General features: G+C 38.8%; 1 protein-coding gene across 4 annotated transcripts; it reads right to left on the bottom strand.

Annotated features, from left to right (window-relative positions):
• Positions 1 to 3,059: 3,059 nt before the first annotated feature.
• On the bottom strand, positions 3,060 to 27,798 carry FBXO38 (F-box protein 38). Of its 4 annotated transcripts, XM_074916233.1 has the most exons (22): positions 27,694 to 27,798; positions 24,838 to 24,979; positions 23,871 to 24,004; positions 22,573 to 22,736; positions 22,078 to 22,243; positions 21,603 to 21,740; positions 21,159 to 21,296; positions 20,661 to 20,754; positions 20,107 to 20,237; positions 19,624 to 19,794; positions 19,234 to 19,376; positions 18,135 to 18,357; positions 17,325 to 17,444; positions 16,062 to 16,241; positions 13,606 to 14,325; positions 10,491 to 10,591; positions 8,743 to 8,845; positions 7,540 to 7,706; positions 6,233 to 6,378; positions 5,316 to 5,419; positions 4,962 to 5,075; positions 3,060 to 3,697 (listed from the first exon to the last, which is right to left on the bottom strand). In XM_074916233.1, exons 2-22 carry the CDS (start codon positions 24,963 to 24,965, stop codon positions 3,519 to 3,521), a joined length of 3,564 nt encoding a protein of 1,187 aa, XP_074772334.1. In that variant the 5' UTR covers positions 24,966 to 24,979; positions 27,694 to 27,798; the 3' UTR covers positions 3,060 to 3,518. The 4 variants fall into 4 exon arrangements, with proteins under 4 accessions (XP_074772334.1, XP_074772337.1, XP_074772338.1 ...); XM_074916236.1 differs by lacking the exon at positions 27,694 to 27,798 and having other exon boundaries at positions 22,573 to 22,660; positions 23,871 to 23,988; positions 24,838 to 24,974; XM_074916237.1 differs by lacking the exon at positions 27,694 to 27,798 and having other exon boundaries at positions 22,573 to 22,660; positions 24,838 to 24,972.

Here is a 27,798-nt window from a genome sequence, read left to right as displayed (position 1 = left end):
CTAAAGAAAATGCAATGTACATAAAGTATCACCTTTTCTAGATACTACATCAAATTTCCTTAAAAGAGATTGTTAAAACACTCTGTGGCATGCAAGAGATTCAGCATGCTACAATACATACTACTTTAAAATGTCTAAATATACGCTATTGTACCTTTTGTGACCTCCTGGAATCAAGTTGCTTAAGCACCAAAACAAGGAAAGGATGTGATTGATTTCTACTTAGTTTACCTAGAACTCCGATGGAAGTGTATTTATTTATTTATATCAGTTGTTCTTTGCTGATCTTAGCTCAAGAAGAGGTTATGAACCCATGTCATGAAAAGGACCTGCACATCACACAAGTGAAGAATCTTTCTGGAAGAAAGGAAAAACTGAAGTTCCATTAAAGTAACAACAAAAGAACAATTATTGACTGTATATTAATTCATTCTAAGCCCTAGTTTCCCCTAAGCGGTCAAAAAATTTCTGCCAGAATTTCGTAAAACTGATGTATCTGAAACTGCAAGATATATTGCTTTATATAGAAAGCGCTCCTGAAACAGCCTTGGCACAAGAGCCTGCCTTCCAAGAAACTGGATTTAAGCTGGGGCCGGGTGATCCAAAGGCAAGTCGGTAGGACAGTGCTGGCTCTACACGGCGCGGCACCGCCCCAGCCCGCAGCTGTGACCCGGGGGAGGCGGCGGCCCTGGCGGGCAGCGCCCCCCGGCGGCAGCGCAGGGCCCCGGCGGCAGGGCAGGCCCCCGGCGGCAGGGCAGGCCCCCGGCGGCAGCGCAGGGCCCCGGCGGCAGGGCAGGGCCCCGGCGGCAGGGCAGGGCCCCGGCGGCAGCGCAGGGCGCCGTGAGCGTCGGGCGGGCGGTCGCAAGCGCCGACCTGGAGAGTTCCGGGAGAGGGCCGGGCCGGCCCCAGCGCCCCCGGGGACCGCTCCCCCGCGGGAGAGCTCCGATGCTGCTCGGTACCAGGCTGCAGGAGCCTTGGTCTGGCACAGAGGTGTTTGGTGTGGTTACCAAAATCATAAACGACTTGCAAAACAGAACGCTCACTACTGCACACTCCACCAGCAAACTGGGCTGATGTCGGAGCCTCTACTGCAAACACCCAGCCCCTAGCACAGCGACTCAGGGATCCACAAAAGAACTCAGAAACCCAAATGACAACTGCACCTTTGTGTTCTTCACGGTGGAAAACAAATCAAGCCATTTTCAGCCCTTACCCCGGGACAGCTTTTCAGCTGGGAGCGACAGAGTACGGAGTGTGCAGCCCACCCCCAGCAGGACACCACCTATGCCCATTCACGTACTAGTAATACATTTTTATTTATTCTTTTAACTAACGAAGGTTGAGCAGGAAAATAATAATGCTCATCTGCTTTGCTCCTTTCCTCGATTTCAGATACTGAACTTAGTGAAGGGAGCGGGTTCCTGGCCAGTCCCCTGATAGAATCCCAATACAATCGCAATCACCCACAACTCTTCACAAGATGGACACAATGAATTTAGTCACTACATTACCACTATGTGTAAAATGGGTGTATGTTTAAGAGGTTAAAACTACTGCAAGGTTCAATTGCTTACAGAAGGGAATATTGAATATAAATAAGTACATTTGTATAAATACTTCTTCAAAAGGCTAAAGTTAGAGATACCAGATGGAGATCTGGTGCAATACTCTAAAAACGCAGCAACATTTTCCTGTACATGCTGTATTAAAATGGTAAACATGCCTGAATCTATGACTCAGATTACTTGAAACACTTCTAGGAAGGGTCACAATTATGTTTTGTCTGAATATCACTGAATAGATTATTTATGGCTAAACATATTTGTTACAACTAAACCATTAACTTTGATCCTGCAATAAAGCAAATTTAACAGCATTCACTTCATTATCTGGCATTGAGTACTCCACCTCCAGTCAGAGTAGCAAGAGCACGTGAGAAAAATAGACTGTACCAGATCTGCTGCTGCTTCCATTCGGCACCATTCTCTTTCTCTAATCTATTTCTAGTTTCACATTACCTCAAGAATTTCCACAGAAGGGCAGATATAAGGAAAACTAACACTGGCTTTCCTGTGTTGAACAGTTTTGCCTCTTCAGTTCTAAAGAGCTAAAGGTCATAGAAATCCCCACGAGTCACAGTTATACCAAAGTTCAAAGAATTAAAATCATTAACAATGATGTGTAAAATTGCAGTATGGTACAAACTAATCTGCTCTATGGCTTTTAACACAGTAAGTAAACTGTCAGTTGTTAGGCTGGTAATGCCGCAACTTCAAAAGAGCGTGAATGACAGAAGCCATAGTTGATTGTAGGGCACTTCTAAAGGTGCATTTGTGCAGTCACAGCTGCGTGTGCATGCAGACACTGTTGCACAGCACAGCAAATTAGCCTTTAAGAAATCTCCCACCCCCACAGGGCACATTACTAACAGAACACAAACCAGCTAGTTTAATACTAACTTGTGCATTTTTATACCTGTATACTGGACTTGCAGCAAATTCTGGACATACACATAAAACATCCATGGATACTGTGGGAACCAGAGGTGTTTTCTATATACAACAAGCATTCAGGGCCAAAGAGCAGCAGTATTTACTGACTGCATGGAGAATCTGCATTCATGAGTGAGCATGAATCAGCCTGAAAGCTCACTGGTTGAGTCAGATGGATCCTGCACTGACACAGCTATAACTAAGCAATTACACATCCCTTTTCCTGCCTGTCTTAAGGGAAAATTCAGCGTTCAGCCATTTAGTATGTGCAAATTTATGTTAAAGAGAGTGGAACCAACAATTAGCAACTTATTTTTCATATTACACAGTCAAATACACTATTAAAATGAAATCTAATGGCACAAAATGCTTTAGAACATATCTTCTGTTTCCAAGGTGCTAAATGTGGGGTTTTTTTCTTTCCCAGAAAATGTTTTTAATGAACTCTATAAACTATCACAGATCACCAGCTTCACTACTCTTTTTTTCCTGCTTTGGCCTTCTTCGCAACAGCTGTAGAATAATTCTCTCCCTTTGAAAAATCCACACAAGACACAAAGATTGTGCTCAACAGGTTTACTCAGACTGGACTCTTAAATGCTCAAGAAAAAGGCACAGATTAAAAGAGACTCTGATGACTCTTTTGAACACAGCAAATGGAATTTTGTTTATAAGAAAAAAAATACTGCTATGAATTGTATGGGCTGAAAAGTTCAAATATTATTCCCTGTTCCTAATTATTGGCCTTCATTAAAATGGAATTTAAATTAAATTGTATAAACATATGAAATAAAGTCTCAGTATTAGGAAGTTTTTCTTTTGTTTCCTCTATGTACAAATCTTAGTATACAATTTTTACTTTTCATTATACATTTACTACACACTCTTTTCCAAACTGTGAGAGAGCAACTGCAAAGTATGCGTTTCAAGAAAATGCTTTGCATTCAGAAAGAATCCACCTGCTTTCTTGGCCAGCAGTGCCAGTCGGAATTTAGGAAGAGATGACTGGTTAGGGAGAGTATCCACTCAAATGTAATCATCCTCTACGGGTTCACCGTTGACATCACAGTAATGGATGAATATAGCCACCACACGTTGGAATACACCTTTTTTCATCTGGCGCAGTTCAGAGATCTCTTCTCCTATTGTTTCCATACAGATGTCTGCAGACAATTGTCCTTTCCTTCGGGGTGCATAAATAGTAGCTGTGGAAAACACGTAAGAATAAAAACTAGAATCTTTCCTATAAAGAAATTCACAAGGGAATCTGTTTTGCATTAAATGAGAGAAGTCTTGGAAAACAAAGCAAACAAAAATCTTCCACTGAGCAACCACATTTAAGGAATACTGTTCAAGCAGAAAAAGTATTCTGCTTCCATTGGAGCACATTTCAATAGCTTCAATCCTCATTTAATGTACACAAATTTCGCATGTCTGCGAGTGAAGGGAATCCCAGAGCATAACAAAGCCTTGTCCCTGACATGCTTTCAGGTTATTAATTTCACTGATCACATGTTTTATAAACAAGAGCAATTAAGGATAAAGCAGCAGCCTTTTCTTTATTTTGTAAGCCTTTAACATCATGTTTAATCTAATTATTCTTTTAAATCAAATGCATATCAATTTCTTATAATTCAGACTACATACTGAACTATAAGCATTAAATCTTTGAATCAGTTTCAAGTAAAATAAAAATTAAAAAAAAAATAGTTCAGAGAAAGGTATAGACAAAAAAGATTTCTTCCTCATCCTCTTGACCTTCATCTCCTTTAACTGGAGCTAGATAAGAATATCCAAACTAATGTCAATTAAAAATACATTTAATGAAGCAGATTCCAAGATTTTCCTAATTGAGCAGTGGAACACGTTTTTCCCTGCTACCAAGTAGAGTTCTTAATTGAGTCCTAGGAATTGCCCACTATAAGACAAGCTCCTAAATAGGAAGAGGCATATCTACCCTAAGGCACATCATTCCTGTTTCAGAGTTTTCAAGTCCAGTTCTTTCCTCTTTTCTCCCAAGTTTCTGAGTCTCCCATCTCCTTGCTGGACTTTTCAGCCTGCCTTAACAACCTTTCCTAAAGCAAAGCCAGAGCAGTAGTCCAGCTGAGCTTTCAGCAGTAATGCCAGTAAACTCCACAGACCTTGAACTGCTGGGACCCATACATCACACCAGTTTTGTGTGTTTTAATTCTACTCATTCTTCTGGGTATGACAAACCCATCACATTTTTAGGCTAAGCACCAGATTGGCCCTTTGATTTTATCAGTATTAGGGGTCTCCAGCTGGCTGATACACTGTTGTAGTAATATGGCCCTCTCCTCATCCAGCTCCCAACACTGCTACAAGTAGTTATTTATAGTCTACCAAAAATAGCATAAGAATTAGAAAAGAAAAATAAAGGAGCGCATTGTCAGCTTAAGATCAAACAACAGTTAAAGTTCTTTGAACACATGAAAAAAGATTACTCACTTCTCTCATCATCCTCAAAGTCGTATCTAGCATAGCTGTTTGGCTCTGCTGTTCTCAGTGATCTCAACCATGGAAAGTCCGTAATCATGGAGTAAGGGGCGCCATCCACAATGCCTACAAGACAGGATGAGGATACAAAGAGGACAATGTCACTCCTGCAGCATCAGTACTCTTTAAGTACACTGGTCACTGATGCAGGAAAAGCACCTCCTCACTTCAATTCCCCCACTCTGTGCCAACAGTCCTCCACTTTCCTGACAAGAATTATTATTCGTATCTCTTGTAACTTGATGCAAAGTTACTTATCTTAGCAAGAGACCGATCACCAGCTTTCAGCTCTCTATAAACACTCACCTTCTAGAGTGTAAATATCTCGTCCCCAAGGGTACTTAGTGTATTTCTTAAGGTCTTCATCAGTTCGTGTAGCTTCAGGGAAGAACTCATATTTAATAAGCTCTCTATAGAGAAGGAGGAAGAGATTACAGCCAGTAGTGATAGGAAATGTGAAAGTGTGAGGGACAAAAACCAAATGGGAAATCCTATTACACAACCTTTCCTTCACAGAACCTGAATCCAGAGAAACGCTCCCCTAAGACCCTCATGCAATCCCTTTGCTTTTGAGAGTAACCACAGAGAATATGTATGGTTAAGATGACAAACCAATTAAGCTACCTTTTAAGCACAGCTTTCTATCTACAAGGAACAATCCAACATAGCTGCAACTAAACAAAACTTCAGAAGTAAATTTGTTCTCTTTAGTCATTTTAGTAAAAGAACAAGACAACAAAACCACTGGTTTAAAACAGCTGCATGAGAGCCACTGTATACAATTCCTTGCTGCTGAGAATTCTCGTTCCTTAATAAGGAGCTGACAATGACTGCACATCATCTTCCCAGAAACTAACATGATTTCTTGGAGTAAATCAGTCTTTCTCTTTTTTATTAAAAGAAACTTGTCTTCAGATTTGAAGATATTCATCAGCCATCCTTACTACTTCAGTGTTCAATTGCATTACTGCTGGATGGAAGAGAACTGGAGAATTCTACAGTATTTTTCACAGTTACGTTAATCTATGTTTTGTATTAAATACATCTTGACATTGAAATTCTATATCAGAATTCTACATCTAGAATTGAAACTTTGCTAGTCAACAAACCTTTTTTTTATCTGGCTAACAGAATACAGCAAGGCTACAGCCTGACTGAAGCTGTAGCGGCTGAATCAGAACAGATTACCTTTTCTGTAAAGTTACTGAAGGGCAAGTACTCACTGGTTGATATTTGCTATTGTGTCCATCCAGCTTCGAATGCGCACCTTATTGCGGACATTAGGTGGGTTACTGAATTCATGAATTATGCAAATGTGGTATGGATAAGGGCCACTAAATATCTTTTGCTCAAGAGTCAACGTGTCAACCTGTGAAAGGCAGCAGACAAAGACTTGTAATCAAGACAAACAAAGATGTGATTTCAGAGTCAATAGCAGACATCTACCAAGTCCCTCAAATTCTGGGGGAACAAACATGTGCAGTGAAAAGAAATTTTAACAGCATACATAAGCAAATACATGATTAAGTGGAGTAAAACTTTCTCAGTGTAGCTTTGCCAATAAATTTTCTCAAGTAGTGAAATGTGATGGGAATTGTCTATTTTCTGATGTGTTTCACAACTCCAATATGTAAGTAAACGTTCATAAAATTACATAATGATCTAAACTACATTCATGTTCTCAGAATTTGTCTCTGGCTTAGGGGGAGGCATTGGGTTTTGGCTGGGTTTCCCCCCCCCCCCCCCTAATATTCTTACCAGTGTCCTCTAAAGCTAAAGCAAGAGATCTGGTTTCAAAGAAAAGATAGTTTTTATATCAAATCAGCTTTCCCTCATTGGTCAGGCAAACTGAGCCAGAAAAAGCATTACTTTGCTTGGGAGAAGCAGCATCACAGTCTAATACAGAATGCTCTGGTTAGAGTGATAAAGTCAAAAAACACATTCAGGATCTTAAACTAAGCCCTCTTAATTGTCAAATGACCTCAACAATTCAGCTAAACGTCAGTGCTTGTATCTCCTACACATAATCTGGGGGAGGAAAGGGTGGCTCCCAGTAGTGCAACTGTCTTGCAACACTGTTCAGCATCAAAAGAAGATGGAGCTTTCAGCAATTTAATATTCGAAACACTAACTCCTTGTTACTATGTCTAATAGGACATGGGTTAAAGATTTCAGATACCCATACCTATGTCATGCTTCTGCTTATACATAACTACAGGCTGATTTAGGAGCATCTAGGCTCTTACAGTTAGTTATTCAGTTTGGAATGAATTCAATCCATCATGATTTTCCTAATGCAATTAATATTGGAGACGGTAACATTAAGTCTTAAAATTCAGTATCGTCCAAGTTTCAGATTCTGCAGTAAAAGCCTTGATGGACTAAAGTTTTAATAAACAAGTTTCTCAAAGTTGTGTTACTGTAACATTTACATTTCTTGCATTAACTGGAAAACACATGAAGCCAAGAGTGGTGAAATACAGGCAGAACTTCAGATCTGTTCATGATTAAATGAAAGTTGGTTGTGTACCTGCTGCATCGGACGAAGATAAATGATACGGTTTCTTTCCGGTGGCATCCTGAGAATCTGATCCAGAACCTGATCCATGTTTAACTTCTTGCACTGGGCATAATCAAACCGATTGACAACTGGTGCATTTTCTACTTTTAAGTGTTTCAATACACGGCACCTTGTAGCTATAAATCAACAAACAAAATTATTAAAAAAAAAAAATATAATACTGAAAAGATCTTAGGAGCCTCCTGTCAGATATTTTCAAAGCTATTTTGAAAGAAGGCAAACAGTAACAGACAATTACTGAGGTAGTCTGGATAGCTGGCAACAAGTATAGTGAAGAAATAGACTAGCTGTTCATTTTTCCCATATTATGATCAAACTTTTAATTTGTGAATTTGTAAGAAAAGTCCTTTCAAAAGGCCATGTCAAATTTAATCTAACAATAACCTTTTTCTCCCTTTGTTTCCTTTCACTAAGTCCCCTGAAATGGTCTGTGGACTGCCACAATTGAAAAACCACTGAATTCAAAATCAGATACAGAAAATTGTGAGGTCACACAATGTAAAATAAAGCTATTTCCTTTCTAGTAACACTGCTGCTGTAATGAAAATTAGTTCAAAATTAATGTATGTTCTGAGAAGTACTCTGGAATAAAGAAATAATTTCTTCATTTTCTGCTAAACAGAGATACCTCATTTCAGAAGAAAAAGTGTTATTTAGTATAGCTGTTGCAGAAAACAGCAAATGACCCAATGCTTCAATACAGGACTAGTCATACACCCTGGCAGCTGAATCTAATGTAACTTAAGTGCCATAATTTAAAACAGATTTTTATCGTGTCAAGGAGGAAAGTATCATCACGTCAGCTAAATAATCTATGGAAGCACGATGAAATGAGAGAAAAAACAAGGTACTCTCAAACTCATTTCATCAACTTCCAATTATTGTATTATCACTCTTCAATAAACATTGCATCTTCCTGTCATATAATTTCATCTGTTGATTTTCAGATATTAATCTTTATTAAACCTATTATGACTTATAAGGAAAGAGGCATTCAATCTGAGAAGCAGTCTGATTTGCTGTTCTGAGCATCAGTCTGACATTTAGCAAAGCAGCTGCTGAATACAAAATAAGCAGTGGACTGTCTTTAATTCTTTCAGTAATTTCTAATAATGCCAGATGGAGGAGCTACACATGATGTTAATTACATACCATGTATGAACATCATTTTGGGACAGTCTTTCAGTACTAAATCTGTTATTCCACAATTGGTCAAGGTGATTCCAACAAGGTTTTTCGATTTCAAAGTCAGTACCTGGTGAAAATTTTAAAGAAATAAATAATCTATGACAGGGTAAAGACAAAGAAAAAAATTAAAATAAACTGAATTTTAAAAGACACCACAAGATACAGAAGGATATTAACTGGATACTAATCAATATAATACAGCTTCTGTTCACAACAGGTATTTGAGACAACTAAGGCTACTGACAGCAAGGAGGAAAGAAAAAAAGACTGCATGATCAACAACATGACAAAACACAAAAGAAAAACTTCACAAGATTAAAAGAGAAGTCATATCAGAAAGGATAATTTTTACCAGAAAACCTAAGTATCATCTGTCAGGAACTTAAAATTCTCTACTATTCAATTTCTATCTTTCAACCACAATGACAAAAATGTCAATTGTGGACAGTAATACTTGTTTAAACACAGAAGGAAGGTACGGCAGAGAATCATGGTTTGAATTTCTCATACCAATGTATTTTACTAGTGCTATCTCAGATGAAAATCTCCCATGGAGGGTTGAAAATTATATATATAATTTATTTCATTCTCTATGTCCACTACTAGTGTCACAAAAATAAAGCATGCATCAAGCTCAAGCAGAATCATTTCCAATAGCATGAGCATAGGGAGAATGTAGTAAAAAAGGATCTTTTGGGATTTTTATCTGAATTTTTCAAAGTTTTATCACTAAAATTCTAGCAAAATTTAGCAGCCCAAGAATGGCCAATTATAAAAATACGACTAAACAGAGTTCTGTCACAGCAAAGTAAATATGTGTAAGTAGAAAAAAAAAAGCATTCTGCAATGGATTCTTTCAGTTCCAGCAATTTAAGCTGTTTCTTGTAACCACAGATAGTCAAAAATAAATTAAAACCTCACAATACTGTTCTTTCAAAATGGCATATTTTAAGAAGAAAAATCATGCACCCAAAAATACCTTTTATGCTAGTTACAAAAGCTGTAATGCATCCTAGTAACCAGAAAAATATTATGGGACACATTCACAAAAGCTATCTTAGATCAGTGAGGCTAAGTTCTTCACTGGACAGAGAGGGGAAAATAAAAGCAGGCAGGTTCCTCTGCAGCAGAACTCAGAAGAAAAGCTTAAGTTAGATGTTCAGTCACCCTCTGAAGCAATCTCATGCTTGGCTAGAACATGAGCTGCAGGTAAACAGCCTCAATGCAGTGAGACCAGACCTTGCAATTTCTCCTCCCATGACTGATCTTCACTGCAGAAGAATTAACTCATGTTACTTACATAATAAGAGAATCCCCAGCCTTCAAAGTAACAGCTGAGTTGCTACATATCCCATGTTTCTTTTTAACATCCATAGCCTATGCTGTCATTTCAAAAATAAATGCCATAGCGAATGAATTATTCCCCTGCACATCAAGAAGGACACTGTGGGAAAGCAGGACTTCATGCAGTACTATAGCCACGAGCATTTGACAAACTTTACGTTTAGCTTTAGCTTATACTTTGCTCTTCTCAGGCCAGTCAGAGTATCACTGCACCTAACAGAAATTTTCTGTAAATGGTTAAGAGCAAAGAGCAGCAACATCAGTTATAACACATCTGGCTCTACATGGAAGACAAGTTTAGAATTACATCATTGTTCATGAGCATCCCCAGCTGATAAACCTGTAACAAGTGAAGAAAAAGACCTTACTTGAACATGATCATCTTCAATAACCGGGTCACTCGTACTTGTGGACTTGTCAGCTGTCCTTTTCCGCTTTGTGGTTTGCCGTGGCTTTGGCTTAGCCACCTCTGGAAACAGAAAAACAGAAAAATCTTTCCTTTGTTTACATTTCAGGATAACAATAGAGGCATTTCCTAGCCGAAAACATTCAATAAGAACATACATTTCTTACACAAGCAGATCAAAATACCTCCCTGGCTTGAAAACAACTATATCCCTTTTTCTTGCACAAAACCCACTTTCAGGTTTGTTGCTCAGAATCATTCATACTAAATAACTTGAGGCAGAGGGATGGGCTGTTTATAGATGAAAACACAGGAACGCTGAACCTACAAGTTCAACATCACAGAAAGATGTGGAGCCAAGAAAAGAACAGATGAACTGTTAGGTTACACTTGGTTCTCCGCAGCAAACAGAACATTCTTGACAAATACAAGAACCAAAATAGCTTTAATGTTTTAAACAGTAGAAATAATCTCAAACTACTTGAAAATCTGTTCTTTATAACTGTTGCTAAGTTTTTCCTAATATTGCAAAGGATACCCAGGTATAAAATACTTCGATGTTCCCAAGCTGCTTTTACTCTCATTTCATGTGCCAGTGACATTAAATTCCTGCTTGATTTAAAAGATGAGGTTTTGAAAAGAAATTATGATAGACAACCACCCTTACTTTCTATGGTAAGAGAAAAAAAAATTACCTAGAATTAATTGTTTGTGATTAACAGATCAAAATGAGAAATTATTTTACTAAAACTGAGCTTCCTTTGACTTTTGTTAGAACACATGGCATGTTCACATATACAATCAAGATAGAAGTGCAAAATATTAGAGACTATGTATGAACTACTCCATGCTATACACCCATTAACATTAAAAAAGATCCCTCTTCCTACTTAACATCATCAAATTCCACCACTACCTGTGAAGTACTAATTAACATGTGACATTCAGTGGGCCTATTATGAGCTCCAGAATTCAGGCTACTCCTTTAGCTGATCCACAGGTTGAAAGATGTAATATTAAGTACCCATCTTGTGGCACCCATGAATCATCATCCCCAGGGAATTTTTTCAACAGTTCTCGAGTATCTACAGACAGTGAAATACTTCATGGCTATATTATAGCAAAAACTTTCCAATTTTGTGTTGAATTGTTCAAGATGTAGCCCAAGGTGAAGAAATCTTTACAGAAGGTTTAACATAGCATGCATTTTAAAATGTGAAAAACTTGCTTCACTACAAATGCAAACTAAAACAAGTTTAAAAAACCCCTCATTTATTACAAGAAAAAGTGGCTTACATTTTTACTAAAGTGAAAATCAAAATTACACACTTGAGTCATCCTTTAGCCAGCTAGTCTGTGGTGATAATGATTTTAAAATTTTACTGTCTTTAATATCCACTGTTTAATGAGTAAATAATGTAAGAGAAAAAAAATTACTTCTACTATCAAACACAGTTTGTTACAGAAGCCAAAACCAACATCATTTAAGCTAGGATAACAGAAAGCAGTCATATTCAAGGCACATTTTTAGACTATTTATGGAAAAACATTTCCATCTCTAACAAAGCATTTTCAGGTTATACTCTAATGAGTTGTATATCCTACCCTAGGGGAAAAAAAGCATTGTAACAGTCAGGCAGAAGCCACCTCCCTGTCCTGTTTTAAACACAGATTTCAAAGATAAAAATGACACAAGTCTCATATTCTGTCTCAAGCATCAGCTAACGTCAGATGCTTCAAAGAAGAAAGTAAGTGCACAAAGACATACACATAACTGTATGGAGCTGGGAAAACACTTCTGACTTGTGTAGGCTAAATATAGGAAATACTGAGACATTTTTCTCCACGAGCAGAACAGATCTTTTTTCCTGAAACAGGAAAACAGATATTTTCAGAAAGATACCCTAATTTAATACTTAGATCTGACTGATTTCACTTCATGTTTTGGTAATGGATGAGGATAGAGAGGAAATATTTTCTTTTGATTTTTGTGGGCTAATTAGTAGTCATAATGGAGCAAGGCAGAAAACAGACATTTTAAATTTAACAGCAAGATCATTTCTTCAATCTGAGATGCATCTAGCTACAGAAGAATATCCTAGGTGATTTAGGTTTCGTTAACACTTGGGAACATTAAAATAAACTGGAAAGACTAGGACATAACTGTGTTTAAATTTTCATGTTAACAGAGATATGAATTTTATATCTATCTTTTAGACCTCCAATGAATACAGTTCTGAAACTAGCACGTTTCATTTCACTTGCCAGATGTTCTCAAGGAATCCTGGATATATAAGGTAACTATAAAGTGTGCTATGCCAGACTAAGATGATTATTTTGTAAAGCAAGTATATTTGGAAGAAACAGCAAGTTCCCCTCTCACATCTTTTCTCCCAACATTTCTGGCTTCATTCCAGCCCTTCAGGATTTTGTTTTTATTTTATTGTTTTGTTTGTTTAACATGATGTGAAGCATGAACCTATATAATAAAAAGACAATTTTCAACAAGTTTGATCACCACGCCTTATACAATTGGAAGCAGAATCCAATATGCAGGTGCATAAGATTGGCTCAATTATAATTATGGCCTTCTTTATTGGCTGATAAAGTATCAGTTATTAACTTTTGCCTTCTTGCTAAGATCTGAGCATACCTGCTGTCTTCTTCCTTTTAAAGGGAGAATTTTAATGGGGGACACAGTCTTATGTTTCAATGAATAACAGCCTTCACAGGAAGAGAGAAGCTGTCAAAAGAAGTTGCATTTGGTTTTCAAATGAGTAAATCAAACACTGTTTAGTATGTACGGATAACACATACAGAAATACTTGCATGGAGAAAAAAAAGTCACTGTCACTCTTTCAGAGAGATCTGTTATTTTACCTGGCTATGGCAGTGAAGTCAGCCATTTCTGTTCCATCGATATTCTGACCCTTTGACAAACGACTTAGTTTTAAATTATTAACCAATAAACTTCACGATTAACTTCAGTATTATCTGTGGGTGTTGCAGGTGTTCAATACTGTCTCATGCTAGGACAGTAGTTCACTCAGTAATTAATATATGCATGTAGGTCATACCTGACTCTGACACCAGAGGGACATGGGACAGCTTGCTTCTAGCTCTTGTTAGTGGTCGGCGAGGATACTCTTCTTTATACTCCATCTCACAGCTCCTTCGCTGTGAGCACATGCTCTCCTCCTCACTGGCAGGCCCACAGGCACTCCCACTAGTCCTCTCACCACTTGTCCCTCCCGGAGGCCCACAGTTTGGCAGAGTCCTAAGTGCAAAATCTGACCCAGCGCTGTTTGGTCCATTCCTGCAGGCTCCACTTGTGGATGGGGATTCCCCATCGCAACACCCACTAGTCCTCTGCTGTGCATCTTGTGGCTTGTAGCAGGAACACCTGGAACAAACAGAGCTCTCCTCAGTCTCTCTCTCACTCGAACCTTCACTTTTACAAGGCGAGCAGACACACTGCCTGGATTCATCTCCGACTGCTGGACTGGTGCCACCAGAGTGACTATTAGCTGTCTGTGCACAGTCAGGACTAGGAGAAACAGCACTGCAGGAGCTGGAAGTTCCCGTTGATCCTGTAGCGTTACTGCAACCTGGGTAAGAATCTTTACTTTTGTTCCTTTCAGGCATGTCACTTGCTGCTTTCATGTCTGCTTTAATCTGCTCACTTGTTACTTGACAACCTTTCTCACAGCTGCTTTCCTCGGTATGGAACTGCTTTGCATGGCCCACTTGGCTGACACTACATCTCTTCCGCAGTGGTGTCTTGCCTTTACCGCTCACTGTAAGAGTTAAATGAGAGAGAACAATGAGACAACCTAATACACAGTTTAAATAAATGCTGAGTGGTACTCTGTTAGAGACTACTTAAAACAGAAGGCAGCCTAGAGGCCAGTGACAAATCTTGTCAGGACCATGCTGCTATTCACATTATGGGAATTACATTTCTAACAGTTCCTGAATCTCTGTAATGTCTTGCAGCTATTTCTGTAGTGATGTGCTGAAGTGTTTGTCAGTAAATGAGATACATATCTGACAGAGAGGCTAATATCTTCACAAAACAGTTAACTGGTTAAAAATGCCAAAGCATAAAAATATGAAACACACGCTGATCATAAGCTTCTGTTTTCTTAAACAGGAGGAATAAATCTGAGGAATTGAATAGTAACATAGATAGGACTGAAGTTTATGCTTTCAGCAGCAATCCTTAGCTCCCCCTCCTGGTTATGGAAAGTGGTGTAAGTTGGTAACAGTGGTCTCAGTTTACCGATGAGTAAAAAAAAAATAACGAATAGCTTACAAATCACAATTGGAACTTCATGTCTGCAGTTTTAATCCTCTCAGCTAATTACACTAAACCAAATCTGAAAAAAAATTATTGACAAAAGTTTATGCAAATTTTCTGCAAAACAGGTTATTTCACCCTCAAACCAGAACTGACATCTATGCTATAAACACACACTCTTTCCAAGTTGAAACTACCAGTCTTGTTAAAATGACAGGGGGGCTGATGTGTAGGGAGTATGCTAGTTACAACAGGAAGATATTTGATCTATTACAGCTTGGGTATGTCCTAGTCTTTGCAGAAATTAAACCAGTACTAAACCAGTAGTCAGTCCTTCACAATGCAGGATTTTTATGTTAACTGCTTAGCTAAATACTCATTAAGGTTTAGTACTGTATGTACTTCATCTGTCAATTACTCACAGATCACAATTTGACTTGGACTTCCTCCTTTCTTGTATATGTATGAAACTACTTCACTTAGAATACAAACTATAGGAAATAGCATGTAATCTCTGTTGTTGGAAGACCGTGTATCATAAGGCATCAGTCCAAGGACTTCGACTTAACGCCACAGATGTGCAGCTTACTCAAGAGACAGGCAATGCCCTTTTCTATGTCTCTCTACAGTTGTCATACTACCATCAAGTTCTAGGCCTCTGACTCTGATTGAGTCATAATAATATACATACTACTACTACTAATACATGTATACACATGCTATAATAGTAAGTGCTGTTCAGAAGTGAAGATGAGTACTGAACACCACAAGAATTCAAATCTCCAAAGCTCCCATCAGAGCAAAGTTGATTTTAAAGTGTCCCCTTCAGGGCACTCCCACAAGGGCCCCCTTCAAGAAAAAGACGGTGACAACTCTCATGCATTTGTCCCAATGGTCACATTCTGTATCAGCAGCAATGATTTTAACAGATGAATCATATAGGCAACATGGCTGCAAATTTGGCTTCACAAACAATAAATTCTGTGGACTTGGATATCCAAAAGAGAAGGAGCAGGTTTCTGCATGCAAAGCAGTGCAGCGCCATTTCTGTGCTTCTGTACAGTGACGATGTGATTGGAGCTCAGAGAGATGTGGCCTTACACCTTCATTCTAAGCAGGAAGAACAGATTAGTGGGCAAACAAGCAAGATGCCCATGACAAAGCTGGAAATAAAACTGAACAAGATGGAAAGACTGAAGCTTAACAGTGCCCAGGAACCCATCCGTTCCACACCTGAAGGTTCTCTGGTTTCCACTGGATCCCTGCTTTTCTCTTCTCCATCTGAGTAATTCTGTGCAATGCTGTTAGTGATGCAGGCTCTTGAAGTCCCCATGTTTTCTTCCTCATCCTCACTGTCTGAATCATGGACAGTAATAGGTGTTGCTTTTACAACAGGTTGTATGCCGCTTGGTCCTGAAAACAGTAGAAGAATGCCAACAGTTCATGTAAAAATAAGCCAAGCATGCATTAAAGGGCTGAAAAACTTTCAGGAGTGCTTGAAAAAATGTCAAGACATGAATTTGATTAAATTTAGCCACCCATTCTGTAGCTGCCTCATTAAAATGCAAACCCGAGAAGAGCAAAACATTGTATTTCAGAATTAAAGCAGTCTAGTTTGGAAGGGGAAGAGTGTGACAAAACACAAGTTTTCTGTAATGTTTCTCTGCTTCAGAACAGCTTAAAGGTCCTTCCACAATAGTACAAGTAACTGCACAACTATGTATTATAAGCAGTCCCTGAAACCTCCACCACAGACAGACATGTCGGTCAGAACATCTGCAGTTACCCTTCTAAATCCCACCACTAGAAGTGGGAAGGACAAGCACGAATTATCAAGCTTCAGTATAAACGTGCTTTGTTAGTTACCTCTCTTGGCTACTAACCAAAGGCGTTAGCCAATCACAATGACATAACTGCCAGTGAATAGCACAAGAAATTAAGTTGAGTAACCTTTTCAGGAGTTATCTTGAAAAAGTGAACAGATCCAGCATATGTGTATGTTATTTCATGGTTTGGGCACATTTAGTAGAAAATTATGTTGTCCAGCAAATAGTGCCTATAAAAGAAATCAAGACTGCCTTATGTAATTAATACAAATGAAATTCACACCGGAACAGGTTGTTTTGTCTTGAAAAAAATAAAAGGCAAAAAAGAATCCAGATGCTGCAGTGAAAGAAGTAAGGCCATTAACATCAACCTAAGAACATGGCAAGCTCATTCAGGCCTTCTAAGTCTTCTATTATTCTGGGCACAAAAATAAGGCTTTAAGATCAAGATATGTTACTCCATATGCAAAAAAACCCTGTGTACTGTAAAACAGACTTTAAAAAAACAGAATAAATTTCTTCACAGCAGTAAGCTGTGCTAACATCATTATTCTAAACACAACAGACAAGCCAGCTGAAGAAAACCATCCCCAACCAGGATTATACTGAAAAATTTAACCCCTCAAGAAAGGGATACTAAAAGGTAATTTCCTTCCAAAACCAGAGTTACCTGCTTGCTCTTCGTCAACCTCCATAGGAACAGCAGCTTGGCTGTGAGCTGGGAGCTCATTCTGGCCCTGCCCAGCAGCTATCCCTTCCTCCTGTGCCACCTCTTCCATCTCATTCAGTGCTGAAAAGATTAAGATGAGGTCAAGAAGAGGAAACAGAAGGAACAGAGCCCACAAACACAGGAGGAGTTCAATCAGCACCCACAGAGAGTCAGAGATCATAAAGAAATAAAGTAATAGCTGCCTTGATTCCTCCAGTGCGTCTCTAGGTTGCACAGTCTCTCCCAGATTTGTTCTACATCTCTTTTGCCAAGGCCCCAGCCTAACTTTTGGGATTTACTTCTCCCATATTTTCAACTCTTCCTCAAAACTATTGTTCTACTGCAGACAGCAGCATAACCAGGATTTACATATTCACATCCCCCAATGACTTCTGCCTTTTCTGGGAGAGTTTAAAGATATACCATCAGACACTGTGATGGACTCCCAGCTCTGACCAGAGGAGCCTAGAAAACACATCAGACTTCCAGAGGTGAGCACCAAACAAGCTCTACATTGCCAACACCTGTACTGACATATTTAATTGAGTGGTAATGCACCTGTAATGACTATTAGATACAATACAAAGGCAGCTTTTATCACCAAGGTATCAGAGATGTGCAGACAGTGCTCAGAAAAGATTAAAGTTGCACACCAGGAATTGAAAGAGCAACAAGCTTTCAACATATATTCATATCTTCTCTAGGAACCTACGTAAGTGGCAATGCAAATAAAATCACTTCCTACAAAGGTTCACAAAGATCGGAGATTACCCTCAGCTGCAATCTGCTGCTCTTCAGCTTGACCATCCTGCCGCAGCTCGTTCTCCTCATTCTGGTCATTTGGGTGTTGGTGATTGTTGTGGTGGATGTTTGGATTGTTGTTATTCTGGTGGTTATTGTTGTTGTCATTGTCATTGTTAGAGTTCTGATTGCTGACTAGGGCAGATGAGACACCAATTCCTGTGCCTGCACTTAGACCCACACGAGCACAACCCTGAAAATGACAAGCAACTATTAAGATTTGAAACCATGGACACATTATCTTGACAACATATCCTAATGCAAACAAAAAAAGCATTCTGTCAGTAGTATCTGGTATGGCAGAACAATATGCATGTGAAGAACAGGGAAACTGTCCCCTAATACTTTGTTATGCTACGCACTGCAGAGGTCCATCTTAAGTTTGGCAACCCAGAAAGCTTACAGTCAAACTCTTAATGAAAGGGAACTCCACAAAGCATATAATGTTACTTTATTAAATTGTATTTAATTTGCTATGAGATATTACATTAATACAAATAGCAGATTATACAGTCCTCCCAGAACACAGTAGCCTTAAGATAGAATTAATGATCAAAAAAAGTAGGTTTTTTACCTAGACCATTTTCATTACATTAGAAAAGCTGTTATAAGGTTTTGTGTTATAGTGTGGGAGATGGCACAACATAAAGAAATAAGATTCCTAGGCTTTGAAAGCATTCCAGTGGGGCAACAGTACCCCCATTTCACCCACTACAAAACCATAAATACCCCTTAGCATTGTAAACAGATTCCTAAGTGTGAAAAAAATAATATAAAAAACAGCAGCAAAATGATTAAACAGCAGAGATCTCAACAGAAACAGAATCAACGTGAGCCTTACTTCCTGGTCACGTATACATACAAGATCATATCTTGCCATCGCTCCTATCTGCAGAAGCAGCATAATTCTCCCTAACACATCACGATAATAGCAACTGCAAACCAGAGTCATTTATTTACCAAGCTATTTAAATACAACTTCTAAAAGAATGCGTTAACAGCTGGAGCTCATCATATTTCCAACAAGCTGGCAACAATAAAAAGCAAAACCATTCCCTGAAAGACTCACCTTAGGAGGTTCACGGAACATCTGGTCCAGAGAAATAAATTCTAAGCTTGGCAATAACTCAATGAACTGACTAAAAGAATCTAGCTTTATTGCATGGCATCGCACCAGGGTAAGGTCAACCAGTCGGGTCCACCTTGAATGATCTGCAGAAGAGAAGAGATGCATTTCCTGAAGGATTCCTATCTCACTTTTCGTTATACCCTTTTCAGATTTGACAGTAGGCATCTGTATCTCCATTCTGACTGTTACTAGCATCATTATGGTTCCAAACCAAGTATCACCTACTGTACTTACTAAGAAATAGAACAAATAGTACTGTGAGCAGTAAAATTCTACTTTAATATTACAGCAGTTCATTTAATAGCTATAAATTTCAAAGGTGTGCAATACCTGTGATCCAATTATTTGGGTTATGTAGATGCGGGCAGTTGTAAATAACCAGATACTTGATGCAAGAAAAAACTTCATTTACAGCTTTCATACCAATATCTGTAATAATTCCTGGATTTTCAACCACATCAGCCAAGCCATACTTCACTAAGTCTCCATTTGTCATTTTGCCTATGAAAAAGCAGCAAACACAGCAGTAAATTTCAGAAACTTGCCTTTTATAGCATGATTTTCTAACTCCCTATTTTAGTCCAATTTTGCAAAATGGATCAGATTATTACTTCAGCTCAATCAAGCTGAGACTTTCCCAGTTTCAGTGAGTTTCAGGAAGTTAAAAAAACCATATTTGGCTGTCTGAGATCAGCAGCCTCAATATGGATACATGAATATTTTTAATCACTCTTAGAAAATGACTGATAATACATCAACTTATTTAATCTTTATATTTGTCAAATATTTTATGTATATAAAAAAATGTCTTACACTGTAGTAAAAATTCATCAACATATCCTAGATGAAGAGTTTCAAACTGTGGGAATTCCAGTTCAGCCATCTTCAAAGCAGAAAAAACACCATCTTTGGTCAAGGAAGGCTGGATCCGCACTTCATGCAACCTGAATGCAATTAAGAATTGTTCCCTATTAAAAGGCGTGCCAAAACACAATTACCATAGAAACCATGCAAGAAGATGCTCTCTCATAATAAAATGAAGATATTATTTGAACAATGGAAGGATTAAGAGGATATTTGTTGAATCTTTACAGTATTTGGCAGTTACACAGAAATATACTTGTGAGACTAACAGCACCACACTTAGCAGATATAGGTCTAAGGAGGCAGCTTATAATACAAAACGATTCAGAAACAGACATAAGTCCAGTTATTTTAACACAGAATACTCCTGTTACATAAAGTTCAAATGTTTATTCCTTAAATTTTTGAAGGTTGTTTTGCTTCTTCATATTCTTGGACCCGATTACTAAGATACTTATTTTGAAAAAGGAGAAAGAAGAAAAGGAAGATCTAAAAGCCCATACCTTCGTGCAGCAGTTATGATGAGGTAGCCAAGATCCACTTCAAGTGCATTCTTGCAAGCTCCCAGAACTATAGTGTGCAAATTTCTAAAACCACCTGACAAATAAAAAAAACATTCTTTCACTTCAGTCACATATCACAACCTTAAGCCTTGAGTATTTCCACCAGTGTTGTCTTGACAAGTGAATTAACAAAACAAAGTTGTTAGCAAATCAATAAAACACATATTTGCACCCAACTCCCCTCCAATCCTGCTAGTTCTACTCACTAACAAACACAACTGGAAGGTCAAACTGGAAGGTCAAACATTAATTACAGTTAAGAGGTCAATACAGAGCTATACTTAGCACCATAATCATACTTCCAAACTTGATACCTTTAATAATGATCAAGAAAGGATATGCTACAGACAAAAAAGCTAAATTTCACATGCCTCCAGTATTTGCTAATATTTTTATTTATTTCTTTGTCTTAAGTATGAGGGATAGGAAGTTTCATACCTGATCTCCAGCTATCTTCTACTACATGCTGTATAAGTCCTCCAAGAAATGGAACACGAACCAGTTCTAAATGCTCCAAATTTCGAGCGGACGCCAGGCCCGTCACTAGGGGAACATACTTCAAAGAATTTGTGGGTCCTACATAGAACAAATCAACAGGCAAAGAAGGTTGTTCACTTAACACTGAATGTATCACGTTAAAGAATTGAAAAGTGTACACATATATCCATCTAGACCAGGAAGTCAACAGAACTACATAGCACCAAATAATGTGCAGGAGAGGGATACATTTCCATCCAAAACCATGAATAAAACAATGACTATTTTCAGAATCTTGTCTTCTAAGATTTCTATTTACAGTTGGTGTCTATGCAGGTTTAACAGAATTAGATTTCCTAATCTAATTGTACTAAAACATCCACGCCATACACGAATCCCTCTTACCAGCACAGTTCCTCATGACAAAAGCGCGTAAACTGATACAAAGGAAATCTTTAAAAGGCTGTGGTTTCGTGAGTCTCACCCACTTCAGATAAAGGTGCCTCAGCATTGGGATACAAGGAATCTCAGGGACATTCACCCCTAATAACAAACAAAACAAACATTTAAAACAAGCTTTAAACTATACACTCTAGGATAAATTTATTTGGATTAACATTCTGGCTTTAGAAAGGAAGTCTCTTCTTTGCTATATGGCATGTGAGGAAAGCTGTGAACATTTTAAATGTAAGTTCTTCACCTCAGTTTGTCAAGTTTTTTAGGATTTGCCCTTTGGAGCTGCTATCATATATATAGCAAGTAACATTTCAAAAATGCCACATGCCAAATTCCCTCTCTTAAAAAGAATTACAACCTTGCAGAGTTTCAAAGCCTTTAAATTCACCTGCATTAAGGCCAACTACTTCATTACCACACTCACCTACTAAGTGCAAAGTCTGAATTTTAGCTCCTATAGGAATTTTCAGCTTGTTCTCAGGAGGAATTGGAAAAGCACCATTACGATTACGAAACTTCCCTAAAATGTGAACTTGTGGCATGTATGTCCAAATAGCTTCCACCAGCTCTAAATGAGAAGTCTCAACACCCTGGATAAAAGGAAGCAAAGCAAATGCTCTAACACCAGTTCAAGCAACAACATCCTCTTAACCACGTAAACTTCTCAGTAACACACTATATATAATGCAATGTGTTATTTCACTTTTAATTTGTAGCAAGACTTGCCTTTTTAAAAGCAGAGGGATCAGAGTTTTAATTTCTGGACTTAAGAGCACCTGTGATTCCCACTGGTGCAACTAAAAATAGTACTCATTTGCAGATACAGTCGCAATTAACTGCTACTCTCTACAGCCAGATCTGAATACAAAGCATCACCTCAGTTGCTGAAGAAGGTTCTCTCTTGAGTCTAAGCACTCACCAGCAGATTTGGACAGGCCTGCAAAGCCTCTAAAACTCCAGGAATGCTGAAAGCTTCATGGCCACGGACTCTGCGTCTTTCAAGATACCTGGGATGAAGACCATAAAGTTGTTCAATGTCTGGCATCTTCCTCAGCAGCGTTAGGAAACTGGAATCAGTGAAACCTAAGATGATAACAACAGATTTGGTATATGTGTGACAGCAGACACCTAGCTGTAAAGGGAAAGCCAAACACATTGTTCTCTTTATATGGTAGTATAAACTCTACAATGTTGAAAGACGTACTGAGAGAAGCAATAGCTTGTCTTCTACTTGCAGATTCTAGAAATCATGACCTACATACTCTTTTGCCTTGAATGTCTCAGGATTGCTGCAGGTTTCCTTCAGTGCAGTTGCATGGCCACAGGGTTAACTATACTTTCTCCCTTCTCAGATGAAGCGTCCCTGCAGACTTTGTCTCTCTGTCTTTCCTGGAATTCCATTTATCTACATGGCTCAAAAATGCCCAGCTGGATCAGTTATATGTAGTTCATGACTTTTCACCACAGCTCACAATTCTCAAAGAAATCAGACAGTTTCTTAAAGCAAAGGATTCGTTTTTTCTAACATAAAACAACACATAAAAATAATCTTAAACTAGTAAATTACCTATATTTACATCTATCTTAGGTTAGGTCTAACCGTCTACCTGATATCAGCCATAATAAATCTAACTTTGCAGATCCTCTAACTTTTAGAATTCATTAATTTTAGCTCTCTTCCCCAACAGATCCCAGCAGCGTAATTTAAATCCAACAGAAATCCTAATACTCACAGGGTTGACCTAGGTTGTCAAATTTATCTATTGATCTGAAGATGGCTTGAGGTGTGACATCAAAACTTATTTATTCTTACATTGTTAAGTGTTGGCAGATGAGTTGCTCTCTCATTCCATTGTATTTTTTCCTGCCTGCATGCAAACAGCCTCTTCTCGGATTAACCCTTGGATTAACTCCCTTACAACAATCAGACAAACATAGATTGTATTTACAGATTGCTACAGAGAATCTCCATTTCTGCTACAGTAATATCCAATATATATACACACACACACACACACAGAGACACAGATAAATTTTCCAAACCACATACTCCAGAAAGCCACACAAATCTCACAAAAGTCAAAAGGAATTGAACATCTAACCCTTTTTACTGTTTTTGAAAATCTACCCTGCATGTCATTATAAATACCAAGACAGCACAGACAGTTCTGCTCAATACCACTTTATTGCCCTATCTTGAGTGAGTGCATTACTCACCAGTGGGCATGTATTCCCACCAACGGCCTGCACATAGATCCACAACCTTCACTACTCGCAGATAAAGAGTGACTGCTTCCTTCAGCTTCCGGGACAGGCATTCCATGCACATGATATCCTGCAAGGGAAGGTACCTTTGGGAGAGGAAAAAACACTCCTCTGATTTATCAAAGGTGGATCCTTTTCAACTTTTTCCAAACTCAAGAACATCCCAAGCATGACTTCACTAATTCATATATTTCTAACAACTAGAAACATTAATTCAAACAACATTTTTAGACTGGACTCTAATAAAGCATGAAATTTAGCTAAGCAGAATGACTCACTAATTTTTGACACTGAATATCAGATATTTAAGGTACAAATATAATATTAAAATGGAGAGATGCTTTAGTTCTCCAATAATACTGCTGACCAAACCATTTGCCACAACTGTTTCTACATGGTTTAGTTAAAGGTACTTTCATTTTCTAGTACATTCTACCACGCTCAATCTGTAAACATTTTTGAGAACTACTGTTTTTAAAGAACTTGTTGATAAGGCATTATGTTTTGAATCTAATAGGCATGAGTGAACCTCTTGGAGGACTGTGCTGTAGAGATTACATACTCATTCAAACTCCCTTCTACATGCTATGAAGCAGATGCAACAATTTCAAAACATGCACCTCAACTATGCATTACTACCTGAGATACATTCCTGCACCGAATTAAATCACTTATTTTTTACTTTGTTCTACCATTCATGACATTCATATAAATTAATTTTCAAACTATCCACATGAATTCTGTGCCTGAAAAACATTTATCACCCCTATTTATCCAGGTTTTATCCACCAGTTCACTCGTGGGACATCTACACTTCCTGAATACTGTGTGATACAAGCATCAATGCAGGTAAGATTGGGAAAAAAGTATAAAACAATATCATAACAAACAATAAATTGACTTCTGGCAAACTGCTCACCTAAAGATGTGGCAAAGCACTTCATGAGAGAGTTGATTCATGTAATCTTTTGGCTCATCAGCTTTGGTAGATTCAGAGCCTTCCCTGTTCATTGAGCATGGCTTCACATTTTTCCGCCGGGGACCCATATTTGCAATTATTCCTGATGAAAGGAAATGTTCACAATGTTATGCAAATTCAGTGCAACTGAAAAAGAAAAAGGACAGAGAGTAGAGGAGGACACACCAGTTAAGCTTCTTTTACCCCAAAATCCCAGCAAAATCCGCCGATAAAGACAAGTCCCAGTACAGTTGAACTGAGTTAAATAAGAAACAGACAAATTCTTCCAACAAGTTATAGTTTGCCTAGCACATGAGGTCTCAGACATAACCTCATGATTATTAGATAAAGTAGAAAAGTCCCTCTAAACTAAGGGAAATTGACAAAGAGGAAAATCACCACAGATTTAATCAGAAATCAATTATTTTGCACGAATAAAATGTCTTCAGAGATACCATCCACACATTAGCTGATCAAGACAAATCACAGGAAAGCAGTGCAAAGACTACAGAGGTTAACAAGCAAACACCAACTAGACAGGTTCCAGTGAAAAAGAAAGCCCAAAGCCTCTAACAGAAAAAGAATTAATTTTCCTTTTAGAAAAAAAAATGGACTCCTACTGATCATTCCCCAAAAATGCCCTATTAAAGGTCCTCAAACTAGCTCTTCTTAGAGGTTAGAATACCAAATAAAATATTCAGGTTGCATAGTTAAAGATCAAAGTCCCAGGAAAACCTTGCCTCAGCAGCAGGATGTCCCCTCCTATTTCTCTTTACTGAATGTGTTCGTGTCTACATTGTTCCTGAAGTACACATACAGGCACAGAAAGACAATAACGTGTTAATTTAAAACATACAAATTGATTACAAGAAGTAACAAATAAGTAACTAAAATATGAACTTGATGTTAATATTATAACAACTGAGTTAACAACTCATGCAGATGAATGGCATGAGAAATGTCTTCACTGCTGCTATTTAGCTGAGGAATGCTTTCTGGTAAGCAGGGTAAAGCATTATTAACTCAGTAAACCTGTTTAACAGGTTGAATACCAAAATTCAGTGGATGAGGAGAAACAACTTCAAAAAAAAGACAGATTTTGGAAAACTTGTCAGAGATGCATCTATTATGGCATTCACTGCGATATAAACCTACCACAGCGTTTGCTTCACATTATGTGGAAGTGGCAACTGAGAAGAAAAACGAAGTACCTCATGCAAATGACAAAGAAAAATTTTTCCTTCAACACAATTTATTTATATGCCAGCTCAAAATCTGAAATATTGATTGCTTCACTGTGATCTAATTATTGAAAAACATGTGCTTTCACACGTTTTCATACACATTTTAAATTAACAACTGTATATTGTCATAATTAATTTTATTTAAAATGGCCATATTAAAATAACTAAATTACCACCTTCTGCCCATGAATAGCATGAAACATCTCTCTACTACTCTTTGGATTGGCTGGGACTTATCCAGCCAAAGCTAAAGACACTGAGTTTGCTTTCTGTACACATACTACCCTTCATTTTGGTGCACACTGGAAGGGTTTAGTATTTTCACAATACTGCACTGTAATGTTTTTCAACTTCATGAAGCCCAAAATTGACACCAAACTATTTATGAGATCGGATTCCGATGAAAACAAGTATTAACGCGGGTTCCCAGTGAATGTCACCTGATGACTCAATTTGAACAGAGGGCAGGATACAATGCAAAAATTCTAGATTGATGCAGACACATGATGGAGTACAATACAGCAGTATTTAAATGACAGCATTAAAAGGATTGTGATATAAGGTAAGAGAAAGAAAGATATTAACAGACCAGCATATAGGGAAAAGTCACAAAAGGATCCTTTACATTTTAAATGTAATGGGTACAACCTGCCCTCTCAGCCTGGACTGTAGCTCAGTTTGGCTCCTGCCATTAAGTAAAGGGGGAAAAAGAATGACCTCTTATGAGGCAGCAGTTTCTGAAAAATATGTGCTCTTCTTGATACCATTTTGAGCTAATGTGTGCAGCTTTAACATCTCATTCTACATTAGGAAGCTGACCCCATTTAAGAAAAAAAAAAAAAAAACACCGCAAAACCTTCAGATGTTTAATACAGCTGACAAAACAGTTTTGCTCTCCCCAACTTAACTAATTCACGAGAGTCGTCATATGAAACAACTGCTCGACGAGTTATCTTCTTGACTAGTAACTACTACATCGAAGTTAAAAAGCTTTTAAAACTACAGGGAGACCCGCGCCGCCCCGCCGAAACGAGCACTTTAGAGAAAAATGCGGAGAGAACACCTAGGGACGGTCTGGCAAGTGCTACTTTAAGAGGGGTGTTTCCTTATGGGGAGAAGGAAAAAAAAACACAAAACAACAACAAACCCACACAAGTTTACTTTTGCTTAGATAAGCGATATAAAAGCAGGTTTCCCCACAGCTCTCTTCGCTGCAGCCAGCCCAAGCGCCGCCGTTCCCTCAGAGAGGAGGGGGTGGGGGGCGGTGGCGGCAGCCGCCCCTAACGCGGCGGCTCAGGGCTTCCTCCTCTCCCCCGCAGCAGCAGGAAGGAGAGCAGCGTTTCTCAGGGCCTGTCACACCGGGGAACGGCCCTCGCCGGCCCCAGGCCGGACCGCCCCAAGGGCCCCGGTGCCGGACAACGACAGCCCCAGCCGGCGAAGAGGGACAGCGGTACCGCTGCGCCGCACCAGGCCCACCCGCCGCGAGGGGACGGGAGGCGGCAGCCTCTAGCTCATCGAGCCCCGCCGTACCTCCACCGGCTCAGCCCCCCGCCGCCGGCCCGTAGCTCCTTACCTGCCCCTCAGCGCCGCCCTGTTATTGTGGCCGCGGGGGGAGTGTTAACCCCGGCAGCCGCTTCCTGCGCGTCGCCTTCCGCCAGCGCCGCCGCGCTTCCGGCCC

Source organism: Athene noctua, chromosome 12 (assembly GCF_965140245.1).
Source record: "Athene noctua chromosome 12, bAthNoc1.hap1.1, whole genome shotgun sequence".
Lineage (NCBI taxonomy): Eukaryota > Metazoa > Chordata > Aves > Strigiformes > Strigidae > Athene > Athene noctua.
This window is presented reverse-complemented; position numbering and strand designations above follow the sequence as displayed.

Bases quoted from the DNA above. Each gene is read 5' to 3' on its own strand.
- FBXO38 (XM_074916233.1), bottom strand. From the start codon at position 24,965: ATGGGTCCCCGGCGGAAAAATGTGAAGCCATGCTCAATGAACAGGGAA. The intron at 21,741-22,077 runs GTGAGTGTGGTA...GTTTGTTATTAG, and splicing joins TCAGACTTTGCACTTAGTAG to GGGTGAATGTCCCTGAGATT. The intron at 17,445-18,134 runs GTAATCTCCGAT...TAATCTTTTCAG, and splicing joins GCAGCAGATTGCAGCTGAGG to CACTGAATGAGATGGAAGAG.